Consider the following 20,000-nt stretch of genomic DNA (forward strand, 5'->3'; position numbering starts at 1 on the left):
TTCCTGCAACTTTATTCTAAGACATTCTTATTTAGATGGATTCAGAATTAATCAGAATATATTCTTAAGAATTAATTGTTAAATCTGAATTGGAAGCAGTATGTCTCCATTTATGCCAATATGGCACTTAACTTCATAAAAGTAATAATCTGATGGCATGTTGTAGTTCTTTGCTGTCAGTTTTAAGGTTGGGGTTTTTTTTTCAGTTTTACCATAACAGTGATAATTAATAAAAATGTCTTAGACATGAGAACAACCTGGATGAGTTTCTGTGGTTTATTTTTAAAAAGAAATTGATGTGTTTTTTTCTTCTACTCTAACACATAGTTTTCTTTTAGTACAGAGACTGTCTTTATTATGCTACCTGCATGGTATCTTTCAAGTTAAATCATTTTTATACTACATAGAAAAGGAAACAGCCATATTTTGCTTAAGATCATTCTAGTACATTAGCAAAGATGGATATGGATCTAAATTATAACCTTATACTCCATAGAGCTAAGCTCATAATGATGCTAGTTTTTGTCTTTCCATTGCCCCCAATCTCTCCCTCTCCCTCTCCCTATCTCTCTCTCTCTCTCGGGAAGAAAAGGACTAAGAGAGAGAATTCAGCCTTCTTAATTGTGAACCTCATTAGTGATGGTTGCTAGGCAAATACACACCTATGAAAGAGGTAAACAATACGTCATAGATCATAATGACTCTTGTGCTTGGGGCAACCTTTAATTATTATATTTTTTGTCCTCTTTTACCTTAGCTGTTAGAGAAGAAAAACATTTTTTCTGCTGCAAAGAACATTAATATTCTGATGCCTAAATTATGCCTTATTTAGTTCACCATTGCATGTAATCACCATTAGTTTATGTTTTCAGTAAAACTGATTCATTATTTGTAGATTGTTGAGCTTTATGTCATTGCTAGCACCAGTGAAAGGGTTGGTCAACTGAATCACCAGTACAGTCTAGTTTTCTAGGTTCAGTAGAGGCATGACACTGGTGTACAAAATAAAACATTGATTCTTGGCATATGAAGTTCAACAACAAAGAAGCAGATTGTCTGTCAGGCCCATCTAATCTAGCATCATGTTTATGATCATGGCTATCCACATTCCTAAAGGCATAAGATGGGCATGAGGACACCTTTGGAATTCACCAGGATTCACTGACATTTTTTTAAGATGGAGAGAAGACGGGATAGAGAATTATTTTTCTGGCACCAGCCACATGGACATATAGCTGAATTCAACCTATTGATTCAGGGTAAGATTTAAGGTAGCCAAAATTGTTATTATTTGCAGGACATCTTAATTTCTTGCACAAGTAGCTTGTAACTTGACATTAGGTCAATTAGTTACACATCAGTTTCTCTGTTAATAGGTATTTTTGCATTTCTGTTTCAATGTTGACAAAATATTGGTTGCGCTGCCTGTACCCTGAAACTATTCCTCCCAGGAGGCTCGCATGCCCCTTCTTTCTCCCTGTTCTGAAAGGCTATAAATCTAACTTTTATTTTCAAGCAGTTATCTCCATGTTGGTTATTTCTGTAGTTTAAGGATTAGCATCATTTCTTCTAATTTTTATTGTAGTCTTTCTGTGTGCTATAGAAGGTCATATACAGTACATTGCAGAAAGTGGCCTATTAATACTATAAATAAACACCATATTTACCTGAAAGGAAAGCAGTGCTGAATTTAATATAATGCTTTTACCTCCCTAAGAAGATTAGGTGGGAAAAAACCCCTCATCTGTATCATCTGAAAACCATTACTATATTGTTAGTGACAACCTTTCCATTTTAAATGTAAATTATATGGGGAAAATGTTCTCTCTTTTTCAGTAAAATATGCATTGCTTTATACTATTAGAAATGTATCCATTATTACTCTACAGATTTGTAGAGTATCAGTGGCTCTTTCAATAAAAGTAACTGGGATTGGATTTGGCCTTAAGTTAATTCTAGATAAATATCAGAAGTTAGATGCTTGCATATGTAGCATGCAGTGGTTGGCAGTGTTCTATTTTAAAGAATTTAGATTACTTTTCTCTTTCCAAACTAACTTTTTTAGGAAAAAAAAGGATGAAGAGGCATAGTGCCTTAATATGCTGCAGTAAGGCCCAGTCCAGTGAGTGAAGTCACAGTAAATTCTTTACAAAAACTGGTCATTGATCATATTTTAAGGATCTATGTAAACTTACATGCATAATGTATTTCTTTCTGATGACTATGGCAAGCCAAAGTAAAAGAAAATCAAACTGAAACAGTAAGAAAAAGCTGTTAGCAAATAAATAGAAAAGAATGGAAAATGGCTGAACATTGCAAATGTTATATGTTATAAGAATTTATAAGTTATAAGAAATTTAAGTCAAAAGCAAATAAAGAAGGGAGAACCTTCTTTTTAAAGTGTAATCAGAAAAGCTAGTATGTTTTAATGGGATGAATCAGGAGGACAAAAAAACCATGAAAAATAAATAAATATGGTGGTGTGCAAAAAAATGGGGCAAAGAAAGCATTGCAAATTAAAAAGGCATGTAAATGTGTGCCTACCATTTTCCAGATAAGAAGGGGCCGTACCTTCTGAGGGGTCAAGGCGGCGAGCCCGCCTTCCATGTTTGGAGTTGTTGTGTACAAACATGTTGTCTGAGACAGCCAGAACATGGCCATCCACATTGACTGTTGTTGATACAACAACCTAGGAGGAAAAGAAAGAAAAGAAGCACATTTCTTTTTTTAAGCATATAGACTGAAAATGTGGTGCATCTGTTGCAATAAATATTATGCTAAAAAAAAAACCTACAATGTCATATGTTCTTTTTATGAACAGTGTTATTCATAGATGCAATTCATTCCTTTTTGGCTATCAGTGGAGTTTTTTCTACACACAATTCCCCTCCCTTCTTCAACACCCTCCGCACTAATTAGAGTTTAATCTCCTATTATGCTAACAAATGAATTCAATTCTGGGAAAATATTCTTCTAGTCATTTGTTTCAGAAACACCCCTCTAACCACTCATTTTAAAAGCTACTGTTTTGATTGATCTGTTGATATATTGATTAGATAGTTTATCTAATTAAAATTTGTACACTTGAGACTGTCTTCAAATGAAGAATAGTGAGCACTCCAAGTCAAAGGGGAAAATACTTCATAAATCAGTAGCTATATGTAACTTTCTGTTTTCTCTTCAGAAATGATCTTTAGGTCATTTTTGCCATCATATTTATAAAGCAATCTTATAAATAGGTGTACGAGGACAGGGAAGTTCCAAGAACAGAAGAATTGCCTCATCCAAAGACGGAAAGGGAAAAAAAGAAATGGCACTCCCCCTTCCACTTTTTTTTCTTATCTTCCCCTTGAACAATTTCCCTCCTAATGATTCCAATTGGATAGAAATAAACTTTACTACTACTAGACCCAGTATAAGTTGTCACATGCAATATTACAGAAATATTTTGGGACACAGGGTGACTTTGGTTTTAAAGATCCAGCCTCTCTCCGCACCTTCATGTAACTGACACAGAACACTCCCTTTTGTGCCTTCCAGAACCTGAGAAAGGGAAATCCAAAACAGATTTTGGCATCTTCCTTGAGATTATATGATTGTAGCAATTCTAGTGCACCATCAAAGCATCCTAAAGTATGGATGTTCTCACAAGTTCCAGATTATTTAGCAAAGTAGAAACAAGAATAGGGAGATGTTTACATCTCTCCATCTTCTTTCTGGGTTTTTAAAAAATATTATTCCTTCTCTCTGCATGCAATACAGAAATATTCTTTCTAGCTATATACAGTTTTCCCAAGTCAGGTGGGATCTAGGAGACCACTGGATCCTTCAGATCCAAATACTTTCTCACTTATCCCCCAGTTCAACTCTCAGAATCAGATTTCATGATTATGAAAAGAACCAGGAAGAGATTAACCTATGTTGGATTTGCCCATCTAGGTCAGAGCAATTCTTCTGATCACCAAAGGGAGAACTGATCAACTGCTGTCCAAAGAGCTTTAAGAATGCATTCTTAGTATCTGATAATGAATGTTTTCTGCATCTGAAAAGAGCATATTGAATATGAATATTAGAAGTGTCTTCAATCCAATTAATCCAATTAATTCAAATGTTGATTTATTCTATTTCCTTTCTTATGTTTAACTGAAACTCTTCTATTTCCAGGTTCAGAAGCTCATTGACAACCAAATACCAAACCAATCCAACCCTGTCTATTGCTATGTCCACCACAGGAAAGTGATGGATAAGACTTTCCAACTGTTTCTTAGTACAAATTTTAAAATGAATACTAATAAAAATGAAAATTCTTGCATTATCATCCGTTAGGTATTAGGATGCCATTCTACTGCAATAATCAATTAATTATCATTATAATGAAAAGCTTTTCCTATCTCATCCAGATATAAACTTTTAAGATACTTTCACAGGTTGTATTTATTGTAAGGATCTTGTATGTGCTTATAAGTCTACCAATCAAATTTAGAAAATTACACTGAACAACTGAGACAGAAGCTCCAGTTACACCAGTGTGTATACTGGTTAAAGTATTGGAGTAGGACCAGGAAAATCCAGATCCAGATCCATCTTCAGCCATGGATACTCATAGGGAGACTTGGGGCCACACACTTACTCTTAGGCCAAATACCTCACAGGATCGTTGTAAGGTTGTACTGCCTTCAGATCCTGGAGATAAGGTGGGATATTAATCTAATATATAAATAAAAAAAAACATTACTATTCCTCTACTGTTTTACTACTCCTCTACTATCACTCCTTCATTTCTCTATGTTCCTGTGATACTTTTTCTAATGGAGCAATTCTTATTTTTCTAGGGTAAAATTAGAGAAGGTTCTATGCATATTGACAAAATCACACATTTCTTGTTTGAAAGAAAAGAAGAAAGGAAGAACTTACAATTTTATACTGTAAATTAATGCAATATACTTTCCTTTTTGAAACCAGTGAGCACAAGGCCTCAGATGTAAATTCTTTTGTATTTTCTATGTTTTAGATCACCTTTGATCCTGTTTTTTTCCACATGCTCTAATTAGCTATCAGCTATTATAGCACCTTCTCCTGTATATTCTGCCTCCTCTGAGGCAGCCATCTGTGTTCCCCTTGAGAGAAGCCTGAGGGTGTTTCTCTAAAAGTCTGTGGTTCTGCAGCCTGCACTGTTTTCTCAAAAAAAAAAAGAAAGAAAGAAAGAAAAAGCAAAGCAAAGCAAAGCAAAGCAAAACAAAACAAAAAAACACCAACAGACTGTATTGTATGCCTAGGTTACCCATTATGAGGGATTCATGATGTTAACTATTTACAACATTCTAAACTTCATCCCTATAGCTACATTATTAGTCTAGTGGTTTTTAACTTTAATGAGTTATAGAGGTGACTGATAACACTCAATTTTAGGATTGAATTGTCAGGACAAATGTTCATAGAATGAAATATATTAAGTACAGTTCTAAACAAAGCTTTTTCCTTTGCTTTTTTCCAATTGGTAGACCCACAATATAAATTTTGAAGGACAGATAAAGTCTTTAAAATATGTATTACAAATATATCAGTGAGTAATGATACAGGGGAGATGGCATTGACCACAAAAGTACATTTGCTCTCTCTTTAGTTTTATTAGCTCATTTCTGCAGTGCATCTAATGAAAGTGCTGACATATTTTTTTTAAAGGTTTAAAATCTTGTTCAAGTCCTGACATACTGTAAAATCTATTTAAACTTTGTAAGAAGTAGGCTTATTAGCTACTGAAGCTGAAGGAAGACTTTCTAGGAATTCTCTTGCCAGCCACATGATTACTTACGACTGGTGAGACAAGTGGGGTATTTCCACTAATTCCAGGTTTTAACTTCTGCTCTTTTCAATGGATCATTACTATCAATGGTACCTGAACCTGAGATGCATGAAAATGAAGACTTTGTAAAATTATGTTTAAGTACTGCTTTTTTTCTTTCTACAAAGCTATTTATTGTAGAATGAATAGTTTTACTGAACTGGATAGCTATGCATATCTATGCTCTGCTATAGCCTTTAATAATGCTGTTGTTCTAAAAACCATTTCTAATTTTTAACATTTTTCTTAGCTGCTCCCAGTCAGTGAAAGAAATTATCTATGAAGGCATAAACCCTTCTAAAGTAGCTCTGATTTACCAAGAGTGTTTTGGAAAACTTTACAAGAAGCAAATAGAAAACAATTCTACTTTTCCATATTAATTTTAAAGAATATACTCCAAAAAAATTACAATGATGAATCCAAAATTCAAGAAATTCTATTCCTTTTCTATAGAAATGATATTTTAGGGATATGCAGATTTTTTGTGAAGAATACAGTAATTCAATCACATGGAGAAAGTTTTGGAGGCAGGAAAATTATTACTAGATATATCCAAGTTCTTAGAATTTGTACCTGTTTTGCAAGGAGAGACATTCCTGCTTAGGTCTATTCAGATCATCATAGGAGAAGCAACTAAAATAAGAATTAGAAGAAGAGGGCAGAGCTCCTGTTTCTCTCCTGAAGGAGAACTGAAAATATAACTTGCAATTAAATTAGACAAATAATTAGGGGGGAAAATGACGAACCTGGCTTAAATTAGCTGCCTCAAGTGTTCCTTCTGAACAGAGAGTGGTAAAGAAATAAAATAAAAGTCTTTTCCCTCTGTATAAATCCTTACAAATCTTGCATATGTAATTTTAATTCTTTTTAAACCAGTACCTGGAATCTTCGCATATCTCGTGGGTTGCCTGCATTCTTCAAACAGTTTTGATTGCACTTGAGGAAAAACTTTAGAAAAAATCTACAAAAATACAAAATTAGAATTTGTTAGGAAAGTCAGGCATTAAGAATAAAAGTTCAAGTACATAACATATTGTTGCTAAAAATTACAAGTGCTGGATAGTTGAAAATATACTAATTTTATTACAGTAAAGTAGAAATATATCTAAACTGAAGACACTGCTCATAGCAACAATATATCTTTGAAAAGCCCTATATGTGAGCAAAGGATGGATCCTTTGGGCCTGACCACCAAATAGTTCAGTTCAGTGCAGACTGATTTAATATTAATAATGCAATCCTAATAATGCTTATTCAGAAATATACATGATTAAGATTTCAGAATATCTGCAACCTTATATCTGCTTATTCAAGAATGAGTCCCACTAATTCAGCAAGATTAATTGTATGTGAAATATGCTGTATTAGTATAGAAACAGAGACCAACATAAAATGAACGGCTGGAGTACTTTAAATTGCTACAGTGTCTTACAATTTTCTACATGCTTTAGTAAAGAAGCATTATATATGACCCAGCTGCCTACATGATATGGAATCTGCTTCCTGAAACATGTGGAAAAATGTATTTAGTTTATTTTGTTCAGAATGGGTTCAATCCTATGAAGAAGTCTCCAGATTCTGCATTCAAAGTCCAGAGGTAAAACAAAGAAATAAACCTTTGGATCTATAACCACTTCAGCAATTCCTGATGGAGAAGACAGTTCACAAACTGGTGTTTTATATAACCTTGAGTGCCAGCTAAATCCTAACATAGTATGAAATCAACAGCAGCAGATAAGCCAGGAGCTCCTTAATTCAGAAGCCTCCATTCCGGAAACCCAAGAGGTATGACTTTTAAGCCATTTTTCTTTCCTGAAAAAACAGCCCTCTTTACCCCAGGAACATCATGAAGCACTGCTACCAGTGCAAGCAATGTATAGGCAAGAGCTGACTGAGGAGCAATGAAGTATAGATTCCAAGCTATAAGCCTAAATGTTTAAGGCGGTCCCTTCTTTTCTGCAAGACATATTTGGGCCAAAAGGGATATAAAGCCTTAGCTAAGCTCCACATCTTGTTGAACTTAAGTCATCAGCATGGAGCTCTCCAAAGCCTGACCCAACCTGCTCCCTGACTGACTTGAGGATCAAGCCTAGTACATTACACTAGGTCTGCTTCTTTTAAATTAATAAGAGGTATGAGAAGACATGGTTTCCATCATGACTGTAATGGGAAGGCAAGTTCAGGATTTCCCTCCTCCGCCACAATCTTAATAAAACCACTCTCTCATGCTTAACTTGACCTTAAAAAAAATCCAGTTAGTGCCAACCTCCCCAACTTTCATTCATATTGTAGCTCTCGTTAAAATTGTCTCCTATAATTACTAGGATTTGTTTTTCTTTTGAAAGTAGACCTACACATTTCACATTTTAATAGTGTGTGGGGGGGGAGGTTGGTTTGGTATTTGTTAGATTAATTCCCTCTCTCTCTCTCTCTCTCTTTTTGGTATACCACTCAGAGTCACATTGCCTGAGTTGGGCAGCCATATAAATGATTAAATAATAAATAAATAAATAAAGTTCATAGAGTTTAGTCTTAAAGTAAGCCATACTCAGTAGTTCTTTGTATTTGTGTCAAAGTTAAGATAGGACACTCTGATCCAAACAAGATTCGGTAATGAATGGAAGTTGTTTATGCAATGTGCTTTTTTCAAAACTAATATATGTTTCAGCTTCTAATTGTTTATTGCATCAAAATATAACAATTTAAAAAACAATTGTGCCACTATGGCACAACTATAGAAGATGCCCAGTGCAATTCTCCAGTAAGAAATGTAGGTGGGCATTTTGATTTCCCGGGGTTTTTAACTCTGTGTGTGTGTATGTGTGTGTGTGTTTGCGTGCATCATTTAATTGTTTATGAATCCCCTTGCCCTTCCCCATTTCCCTGGATGAATCCTTGAGTAGTATTACATTCGCAGTAGAGTTACTGAAGAAGATAAATGGATAACCACTGAATTTTTTTTGACTTATCTATACTCATAAAATCTGAGCAACAAAGCTTGATGCATTTGGATAATCACTGGGGAGATGGTCCCAACTCTTTTTATGGCCATAAATAAATGCTGTCACCTGATCCAGACCATGGTGAGGTTGATCTTGTAAGACCCAATACTCATTCCTAGAAGACAGTGAATGCTGGAGAGAAGACACAGAAACCATGGAAATTAGAGTGAGACATTCTGAAAGGCAAGCCAATTTGGTATAGTGATTAAGGCATCAGGCTAGAAACCTGGAGACTGTGAATTCTAGTCCCACCTTAGACATGAAGCCAGCTGGGAGACTTTGGGACAGTCGTTCTCTCTCAGCCCTAGGAAAAAGGCAATGGCAAAGCACTTCCAAAACCTTGCCAAGAAAATTGCAGGGACTTGTTCAGGCAGTCGCCAGAAGTCAACACTGACTTGAAGGCATCAAAAGAAAAAAGAAAAGAAAAAAAAAACCCTGAAAGGCAGTATGGTTGTAAGATGATTAGCCTTGATCTTAACAGTTTCAAGACAGAGGTGGGGAAGGGTCCTGCATCAGACTTAGAGGAGACCTAATAATAATGTCTTCCCCTGAAATCAGGTTCTTAGCCTGAGAAGTACCTGAAGGAGATTGAGTGGTGGGCATCAGTAAGTCCACCAACTGGCAATAGCAGAGAGGAAGACTAGCAAGTAAAAGGACCTGTAATTGCTATGCCTGTTCTTGGGGAAGCCACATTAACTTTATTTCCTCCCACTTCACTACTGGGGCAAAGCAGGGCAGGTCATTTAGAAAGTTTAGTTCTCTTGAGAAATTTCATGTGCTGATAGCAGTTCAGCAGATGCCCAGGGAACACGCTGAAGAAGAGGTAAAAGAGTCACAAGCAACTTCTGATACATGTTGGGAGTTTGAAAAAACATGAAGGAACTGTGGTTTCTTCAGCATCTGCCACTCTAAGAGATTTTTCTCAAAGAGAGGCTTTCAAACAGGACGATCCATTGTAATGAGCCTGCTTGCTAAATGACCTTCTCCAAGGCAGAATAGACAAAGAGGGGAAATTTGCTTCCAAAATGCTGATATTTGCAGAAGGGGCCTTCACAACAATAAGGACATACCCAGAAGATACAATATCTAATTTTCTTTGAGATTTTGGATACTATTTTATATGGAATCTCAGGACAATAGATTCAATAAACACTTGCCTCCAATCCATAGGGAATTTCTACAACGGCATTCAGAAAGATCTTTAATAAAGCTAATATTCAAAATAGTTGGTACAACCAAGAGTTCAGCCCCTTTCATCAATTCTTTTCAGATAAACCTGTAAAGTAGATATGATGAAGTAGTCATACAGTATACTCAGTTAGGATCTGTTTAGTTTTCTTTTGTTTTTAATAGTTTGGGGGTGGAAGGAGTGAAGACTAGATTCTCTTCTTACTCTGAACATCTATTAAAGAGGAATTGCAGAAGAGCAGCAGTCTATATGGTCCTAATATCAGTCAAAAACACAGAGACAATTCACTTAAAAATGGAAATGTAAAGAATACATTCAATGATATATCATATTCGGTCTTCAAGACAATTAGAGAATCAAGTCCAATATTGCATGCTCCTGGAGCAGCTTTCTAAGATTTGGGATGTTACTTTTCAATTTAAAAAGACAAATACCTCTAAGGATCAACACAATAACTGAGCATGAAATACTGTATGTACTCTATCACTGAGTTGTGGCACTTTTAAAACTTTAAAAAAAAATGAGATAGGGAAAAAAGGAATCATATCCACTGACTTGGCTTCTTGTTCTTAGTTTTTTTGTTCAATGCCCAAGAAAACAGTTTTATGAACACTTATAACAATCTAGGCTTAAAAGTGAATTCCTTATCTTTTGAAATCATAGTCACTACTTCAGTGTCTATGAGTATTCATAGGTATTCCTTTCATTTGATACAAATATTCAGGGGGGGGGGAATAAACCAGATGAATTTTTCCCTACCTCAGTTCTGCCTACACCCTACCTTTTCTGCAGGTCTTATAAGGAAGATGAATATTCAATCATCTGAGAAATCATTTATTGGGGAAGAATAGCTGCCCTTGTAAAATTCTGTGGAGTTGTAGGAAGATAGACACTGTGGCTGTTTCTCCATTTTCTTGTTGTTTACACACATTTCACTGAGAACAATAGGAAGAGTGTTTGGTTTTTTTAAGAACCAAAAATTGTCAAATAAAAAAGGGGAAATACAAGCTCCCCTTTCCTTCTACCTTGTTGGCACAAGCCTGGTTGGTAAACATTAATGGTGGTTATCCCACCATTTTTCTGCCACTTCCATTTTTACTGGATTGCTCTGCTGTTTACATTAGGGCATGAGGAAGCAGTTTTCAGTATAAAGGACAACATGAGAGTAAGTGTGTATTTGAATAAAAACAAGAGTACCTTCTACTGGATTCAGTGCCAATAGAAAGGTTTAAGCAAGCATGCCGTATAATCAGAGCAGGGAGAAAGCAATAAGTGATTTGGCACTAGAATTCTGGATAGAGGTCAACAGAAAAAAAAAACAGAGAAAATAAGTTGTAATCAGAACAAGATCAGGGAAGCAACCAGAACTTTTTCTGAAGGTAGTGGAGAAAAGGGCTGTAAAGCATCTGCTGTGTCCCACTGTATGGATGGTAACAAGGAAAGAAAAGATTGTAAACTTTCTCTATTAATAGGCTTTAAAGAATTATATTAAACACCTATTAATTAGTTATATCAAGTTGATGCAACAGTAACATTACTATTTAAAATAAGTCCTCTTGCAAGAGAAAGTACATGTTGGGTTCTCATGGCTAACATTTTCAAAAGATGAAATGTAGTATGTATGCTAGGACTAGTCTTGGAACCTCTTTCTGTTCTTAGTAGACTCATTACTTAGGAAACTCAAAGACAGTTCAAGAACTTCCCAATGCTAGTGCACTATCACAAAATCAGGTTGATTATAGGCATCTGTTCTTAACCATGATGACTTCAAAACAAGAAAACATACATTGTGATGTCACAAGCTCCACCCTTTGTATTTGATCTCAACATTGCATGCAAGCACATAAGGTGTGGAGTTTGTGTCACAATGCTGCAATGCACAGTTTGTCATTTGCCCTTTCCTGTTCCCCCCTTGAAATTGTGCGAAGAATTGTTTTCAGTCACAAAATAAAAGCATAAGGTATATGATTATATTTCTGATCTATATTTGAGAAAGAACTATAAAATCAAAAATAAGAACTCTGTACCATTATTTGTATGGGTGAACAATTTTGGATATGTAAACATTAGCTCCTTAATATATCCTTGAATAGGAAACTTTTATCTTATTCAAACCAAGGTGTATAACAAGTTATTCCCTGTTATACTACCAAAAAACTTAGGAACTGTGTTGAAACAGCAATCATGCTTTCATTCCACTAAAATATGTTAATCCATTGTTTCTTCTTCTATATGCACAGGCAGAATATCTCAACCCCATCTTTCTTAGGGAAATCTTTTATTTGAAAATTATTAAGTTCCTGGTCAAGTGCCACATGTTGATCCATTTTCCTTGCCAAATATAACCTTTTTTTCCCTTTGTCCTATCACTTGCTAGGTACAGAATAATAATAATAATAATAATAATAATAATAATAATAATAATGTTGTTGTTGCTGTTATGGGCCATCAAGTTGGTGGCAGTACTTAATAACCACATAGATAGATTTGCCATGTACCAATTTCCACAGAAATGGCAGAAATATGAAACTACTGTAGAAATTAGAAAAAAAACATGCAAGATGTTTTGTGGTTTAAACGGAAATTGTTTAGAAGCACATGTAATTTATGAAAGCCTGAAGTCAAACAAACCTTGGAGGAGGATAGACTAATATCTTGGGGGAGATGGGCGGTAATTAAATTTGAATAATAAATAAATAAATAAATAATAAGAGAAAAGGAGCTTCCTCTTATTCTAGTTAATAATTTCTCAAATGATTATTTTACCCTTTATCTGGAATAAAACCTTAAAATAAATTAAAATATTCCGGAAAGAGAAGTAAGAAAGAATTAAGAAAGGAGTAAGAAGAATTACGATACCCAACATGAAATGCCATTTTCCCATCCAAATTCTCCCATAAAGTTTGGAAAAGTAAATAAATTCCCATACTCAACATTATACATTCATTTTCAGGGATAAGTAATTTTTATTCACCTTTCACCCAGCTTTAACCTTTAGTGCTGCAAGGCAGTAGGCAGATGTATGGGTATGCACTTTAAAACACTTAGCAAGCTCTGGCACAATGTATCCTTTCCCTATTGAAAACTGAGAGATGATATTTGGAGGGCAAAATATAGTTAAAATATACACTTACAACCAAAAAACAGATCCTTAAAATGTTTTTTTGATCATCATGTTTCCAGCAGATAAATCTTCAGAAGGGGAAACTGGAAGTGGAAATATAATCTATTTACTAACTTGGGTGAAATTTATTTGGCTGATAGTCTGCAGTTCCAAGTACCCACATTCAGGTCTGTAGTTCCTGTCCCACTGAAGGTTCACATTTCAGTAACTGTTTTCCCTTGAGTATTTCCCTTCGCAGTGGTATGTTTCATTCAATGGTACCTTCTCCATGTGAAAAATTAAGCTTGCCCACCTACTATTTCTCTTGAGGAACAGCTTAGTTTAATATAATTGTAGCTAATCACATTCTGTCTACATGATCTGTTGCTCTGAAGGAAAAAAAAACACCTAGACGAAAAATGACTACATACTTTTTGTAATGTGTAAAGTAATCATATATTATAAATCTGATAGTGAAAGCAAGATAAATGTTCAACCTATTAATGATTACTTTGATTTGGGAGCAGTCAAATAGATGAATTGAACAAACTAAAAACAAAAATCACCAAAGCTATCATTCATATTGCCTTATGTAATATATTCAGTAGACCTTTTGTACATGATCTAAATAATCCCTGCACCAGCAGAAAACATAGCAATAGGAGCACTGGGTATCTGCCCACTCTGACAAAGAAAAGAAAAAGTTAAGATTTGTAATTATAATGATTTATGTAATCATTATTTTCTTTTGTCACGTCCACCTCTTTCAGAATAGTGATGGAATTTGCAGATTTGTAAACTGACTTTCATTGTTCCAGGAATTCTGTTATTCCTACAATTTTCACCAGATTGCTCTTATTTTGAATTAGAACTATACTCTCTTGCTGAAGCTAGTAGACTTAGTTAGTTCATCTGCACTACTGAATTCTTGAGATTAACCTCCCGATACATGACCTGTATATTTCAAAAAGAAATAAAACATATGTGATTCTGCAAGACAATTGGACAGGACTACTAGCTTTTTGCTACCTTGCACAGGATGAATGAATAGCTTGAATACACTTTTTTTTTTCTGATTCTGAAACTTTTAATTTTTTTAAATTGCTTGCCTCTGAATCTTTTTTGTTCTTTCTTGGTCTGGGTGCTCAAATGCTGATCTCATCCACGCAAGGAACGGTGGCAACAATTAAAAGCACAACTGCAATTAATTTAAGGTGGGAAAAAAATATAAGACCACCAAAAAAAAATGATGTGGATGTTCAGAGAACGTAGTGAAAATCTCAACATTAAAAAGACACATAAGTGAGCAGTGTGATGTGGCTCCAAAAATGGCAAATACAATTAGAGACTTTATCAACAAAAATATTTATTTTTATTTTATTTAAATAGATTTATATGGTTGCCTATCTCACAAATGCAATTCTGGGTACCTAACAAAGATGTTAAAAATACAATATGAATACAATATAAACACTAAATTTCACAACCAATTAAAACACAAAGTGGCTGCCAAGGATACCATACACCAACAGTGTGGGCTCAGTTAGTCTCCCAACCACCTCATCCAGGAAAACAGCTAAATCTTCAAGGCTTTCTGAAGGTAAGCAGAGTCAACGCCAAACTAATCTTGGGCAGTACGGTGTTTCAGAGGGCAGGTGCAGCTACAGAAAAGGCACACTTCCTAGGTCCTGCCAGATGACCATCCCTGATTGACAGGACCCAGAGCTTGCCCCTCCTGCCCAACCTAATAGGAGGGTTAGTAACAATGGGAATAAGGTGGTCCTTCAAATAGATGTCAGGCCCAGCCCAAGAACAATGAAGAGTCAGTCCATTCAAACTTCAGTTCTTTATTTGCTCACACCATATAGACAGAATCTTGCCAGACTAAAGCTACTCTACCTAACCTAAGGGGAAATAACCTGGGATAGCTCTAGGGCGGGGCCACTCTGAACCTCTTTGTTTTCCCACCATTGCCTCCTGGACTGTGCCTCCTCTTATCTCCTCCACCTCTTTGGAATGTGTTCCCTCCTTCCTGAGAACCAGCGGCACTGCTGAAATCCACCACAATAGAATAGATTAGAATTTATTTATTTACAGTCTCAGACCAATAAAACACAAATACAGAATTAAAAATTCAGAAACCCCAATAAAATACAGATTAAAATACAGATCAAAAAACCCCCCACAAAACAAAAAAGCTCTGAAACTATTAATAATGAGAAGAAGGTATCACCCAGCTTCTGCAGCTCATAGCTTTTGCAAGAAACTTGGCAACTTGTAAAATTGTAATTTCAGAAAGAAGACTAATGTTTCTATAATTAGGTTTACAAGTGCCAGACACCATGGGTGGCACAATGGGCAGTGTAGTAAAACATGGGTTACTGACTCTACCTGTGTATCTGAGCAGAAGCATATATGATAGTTATGTGGGAGACTAGTATATTTGCCTATAGTCTTCGTATTAGGTAAAAATTCAAACCAAGGTAAAAACATTCAGGATACACATCCAGGATATCATAGAAGTAGCTACATAATTTCCAAATGTTAGTGAAAACTACTTTACATCGTTTTGATCAGATCCCAACTCAAGTACTATGCTTAGTTCAGGCATCATACATTAAGAAGGAATCAGAGAAACTGGAAAAGGTACAGGTATAATAAGGATGATCAGACCTCAAAACTAAGTCTTATGAGAATTATGGAACTCAGTATGTACATCTTAGAGAAAAGTTGACTGAGTGAAGATATAATGGTACCTTTAAGTCCATGAAGGGTATGATACATAAGAAAGTGAGGATTTTCTCCCTTTTCTCCACTGTCCCAGAGTACAAGACAAAGAATAATCTTAAATTACATCAAGACAGGTTCAAGTTGAATGTTAAGACCATTTTCTAACAATAAGAATAGTTTGCCAGAGGAACCAAGGTCAAGGGAAGTGGTAAGTTTTCTATCATTAGATATATTCAAGCAGAAGCCGAACAGTCTTTCATCAGAAACGCCTTGATTTGGATTCCTGCACTGAACATGGTAGTGAACTCAATTACCTAAATGGTTATTAACAACTCTATGATTTTATGATTCCATAAAGCTTTCATACTTATCTCAGTAACATTGTTTGTGCAGGAGATGGACGTGAAGGCGTAGAGATATTTAAGTGAAGACTTCAATTCATGAAAAGGTATGCCACCATAAAAACTATGAGTGCACCATACCTACCCATGACCCAGCTGAGTTGCTAATCCAAATCTACCCCACCCAGAGGAAAAGGGTGAGCTTTTATTATACTCAGTATCAGAAATTACTTAGAATTACCTTCAGTTTGGTTTTGTGAGCTGATATAGCTAGAGTTTGGAAATTGGGTATAATTCAGCTGCTCCCTTTTTCTATTTATCCTATGTCAAAAAGTGGTTTAAGCATAATTAACTTTTGTCTTATTCTAACATCCTCCAACACACAAAATGTAAAATTTTGCAGCTGAAAGCTATCTATTTGTTTCATATACAGTGAAATAATGAACTGCAGTGTGGTTATATCAGCTTATATTTTTACTGCCACTCTACACTAGTTGAAGCTTTAATTTTTGATTAAATTAAAATGTACTCAAACTATAATGCAGTAAAAAAGGAGGAATTTGATCAAGAATGTATCATTTTGAAGTCATTCCACAGTAACCACCAATATTGTTTTCTCAATGCCTGAAGGAACATACCAACCGTGCTACATTCATTCTCTATCACACACACTCACACAGATATACAAATCATTAGTTTCTACTATCTTGAACCCAAGATTTATAAAGTTCAAATTAAATGAGATGCTAACTCACCCATTATAAAGTGATTATAAAATCACTGGTTAGGTCCTCTCATTTTTAGAACAAAATGGGCTAAGGGGTGATTTTAAAGTTTTAAACTTAACAATCTAAACTTTGATTTTATCTGATAAATTTTAATTAATGAAACAAAACAAACATAGACAATATATCTTCTAAATAAAACAACAATGGAAAGATGGAAAGATGTTTGGAAAGCTTTTATTATTTCCAACCCAACAGAATGTTGGAAAGAAATGATGTAAAAGGGATTGGGACCAGGGACTATTGCCTATCTGTCTGTCCATCAGGACCAAAGTTGATGTGGAGAGACTAATTTGGGGTAAAGCGAGAAGCCAGCAAAAGAAAAAATTAGTTTGACAATGGCGTAGATCAGGACACCTGCTGCAGAGGAAATCATCACCAAAAATTACATCAGTGCTCTATGAGCTATAAGAGAGTGTCCTCTGGGCAGAAGGTTGGAATGCTGAATGGACTTCTCCATTCTAAGCTTCCCAGACATGTGACCCAACACAGAACATTGGCAGCCTGGTGCACAAATGCACCCATATACACAGATGGGCAACACACACTGTATGTACCCACCCTGATTAGATCCTCAAGACACAGACATATAGACAAAGGCAATATTTATGTACACACCCAGATTAGCCCCAGGGAGAAAGTACACACATACACACTCATGTAACAGCTTACTTCATGACACAGAAGAAAATACAAATGTCTCTTATGGCCACTATTAGTAAAGGAGATGGAAAGAATTCAAGATGCCAGACTTTGCCTGTTTTCTTTACCTTGTTTGGAATAACTGTAGAGAGATTTAGGACCTTTTCATAGATATGCTCATGGCTTTAGTTACAGAAGATAACTAATGGGTTGAAAAAGTCTGAAGGATGACTAGATGGCCACAAATAATTTTCTGAACCACAGACATGGTAGCCCTAACAGAAGAACTGCATTATAGTATTTAAATAGCTGACTGTTTAAATACAGAACTAAGGTAAGGCCAAATTTTTGTATGTCCTCTGGAGAATGAGTCTTATCAAAAGGGGGGAAAATCAATTTTCCACTCAGAAGGATTTTAAGAACTTTGTAGGCTTAAAAAAAAATCAACTATTTTGAATTAGGCTTCTTGATTTCCCTTTGAACATATTGCTAAAGAAAGGGCAGATGACCTCTTAATTAAACTGCATTATCTATGACAAGGATTCATTATTTTGAAATCAAAATTACATCTTTTATTAACTCAACTCACCTATATATTTAGCTCACAATACCTCTTAACACCCATCTGCTATCAGTGTACATTGAGTCACTTGATATTCCACCCACCAATTTTTCCTAACAACCACTGTGCAATTAAATTCAACACGTTCTGTTGCGAGGTAAATTAGGCACACCTGCGGCCAGACTTCATTTGAACTGCATCAGAAAAGGACCTAACAAGGTGAGAGCACACCACAAAGTTATAGTCCTGTCAAGCAATTAGGTTTTCACTTCTGGGACATCCGCACAGTGCAATTATGCTACACATTACAACCTGGCTAATCTTCTGAACAAATGTCATGTCTCAGAGAAGCTAGTAAAAGCAGTTCATCTGCAAATGTGTCTAGCTTAAGCCTTATGCACATAGCAATCTACAGGAGACATTTGTGAGCCCAGGAAAGATTCTCCATTCAGTTCTCTCCACCCACCCCACCTCCCACAATTCACCTGGCTGGTGTCTTTTTCATGTTGTGAGATTTTTGTGACACTAGTAAGACTGAAATTATGGGGATTTTCTTTTAAACCTTTATGTATGACAACTGGAAATTCAAAAGTTTAAAATATTGGAATGAATTCCTTAAAACTGATTTGGGTTTTTGTTTTTGTTTTAATTTGGTGCCAAAATGCTAACCTCATTTGGGAACACAGTCCCAGATCCACTCACCCCAAAATATGGAATTTTGAAGGAAAATTGCTTGGGATGAGATTCAAAGCATATTAATGAGCATTGTTTTAACAATTCCCAACCTAGGTAAATACTGAATCACGGTATCCGAGGTGTAAGTGCCTCACAGAATATAGAATATAACATTTTATATAAATGGAGAATGGTAAATCAAAGTGGTGGGAAGAAAGCTCTGTTTGCATTTTGACATGTGTTAGCTATACATAATGGTAAGTGCAAATATGTTTCAGTACCATGTTAAAATCTGCAAAAACCTATGCAAGCGATGGAAATTTCTGTAGTATAGTAGGATCTAAAAATAAATGGTAAGTTATTTAACAATTATTTAATCTTTATTAAATTGAATTTCAAGAAACATTTAGCCCACAGTAACCAACATAAAAATTGCTTGGCTTACACAATAAATATAATACTTGATTTAAAAATATAGTATTGTGTTATCACTGAAGAGATTGCATAAATAAAAGGAAAAATCTTACAAGTTGTGTGGGTGTCTGCAGGTATCCCTAAAACAATTACCCTTTAATGGGGTTTTCTTAAGTAATACCTAACAAGCAGTTAACATATCTTCTTTCAAGAATCAAATAAACAAAGAACTTGATACTTTTCTTATGAACAAAAGCATCTTTCCTACATCAGAAAAATCTTTGGCTTTAGCACCAATAAACTCTTTATTACTGCTAAACATGGATTTGCTGCTTGATTGCAAAGAGGCGATAAAAATTCTAACCTGTCATTAGTGCATTATGCTTAATTGTGTACAGTATGTTTCCAGTTGCATCTGTTGGCCCATTATCAAAATGACCATTATGTACACTAATTCCCTGACCCTGTCTTTATTTCCCTAAAGAGTCATAATCTTTCACAGTAGGTATCAGAGTAAATCAAGCTTGAAATATGGGCTTTATTTACTTGTTTCGCCCAGGCAGAGTGGAAGACTGTAGCTAAAGACAAACTGCTGTATCTCCGTAACAGCTATTTTTATAATACTGTACTTAGAAAATGGGTAGGAACAGTACTGTTTTATTTTTTTAACAATATGGTGTGATATTTTGAAAACTCTAAAAATAGTGTCTTGTGC

At 35.3% G+C, this 20,000-nt stretch overlaps 1 protein-coding gene across 1 annotated transcript in view; it reads right to left on the reverse strand.

Moving 5' to 3' along the window:
• The window catches only part of EBF3 (EBF transcription factor 3), a 184,259-nt gene that overhangs the window by 55,505 nt on the left and 108,754 nt on the right, over positions 1-20,000 (reverse strand). Inside the window, exons 7-8 of the mRNA XM_063307351.1 lie at positions 6,722-6,803; positions 2,545-2,689 (exon numbers count right to left, since the gene is read on the reverse strand). Coding sequence (XP_063163421.1) covers positions 2,545-2,689; positions 6,722-6,803 — 227 coding nt within the window. The remainder of the gene's footprint in view (positions 1-2,544; positions 2,690-6,721; positions 6,804-20,000) is intronic.

The sequence above is a fragment of the Candoia aspera genome, chromosome 6, assembly GCF_035149785.1.
Source record: "Candoia aspera isolate rCanAsp1 chromosome 6, rCanAsp1.hap2, whole genome shotgun sequence".
Taxonomy (NCBI): Eukaryota; Metazoa; Chordata; class Lepidosauria; order Squamata; family Boidae; genus Candoia; species Candoia aspera.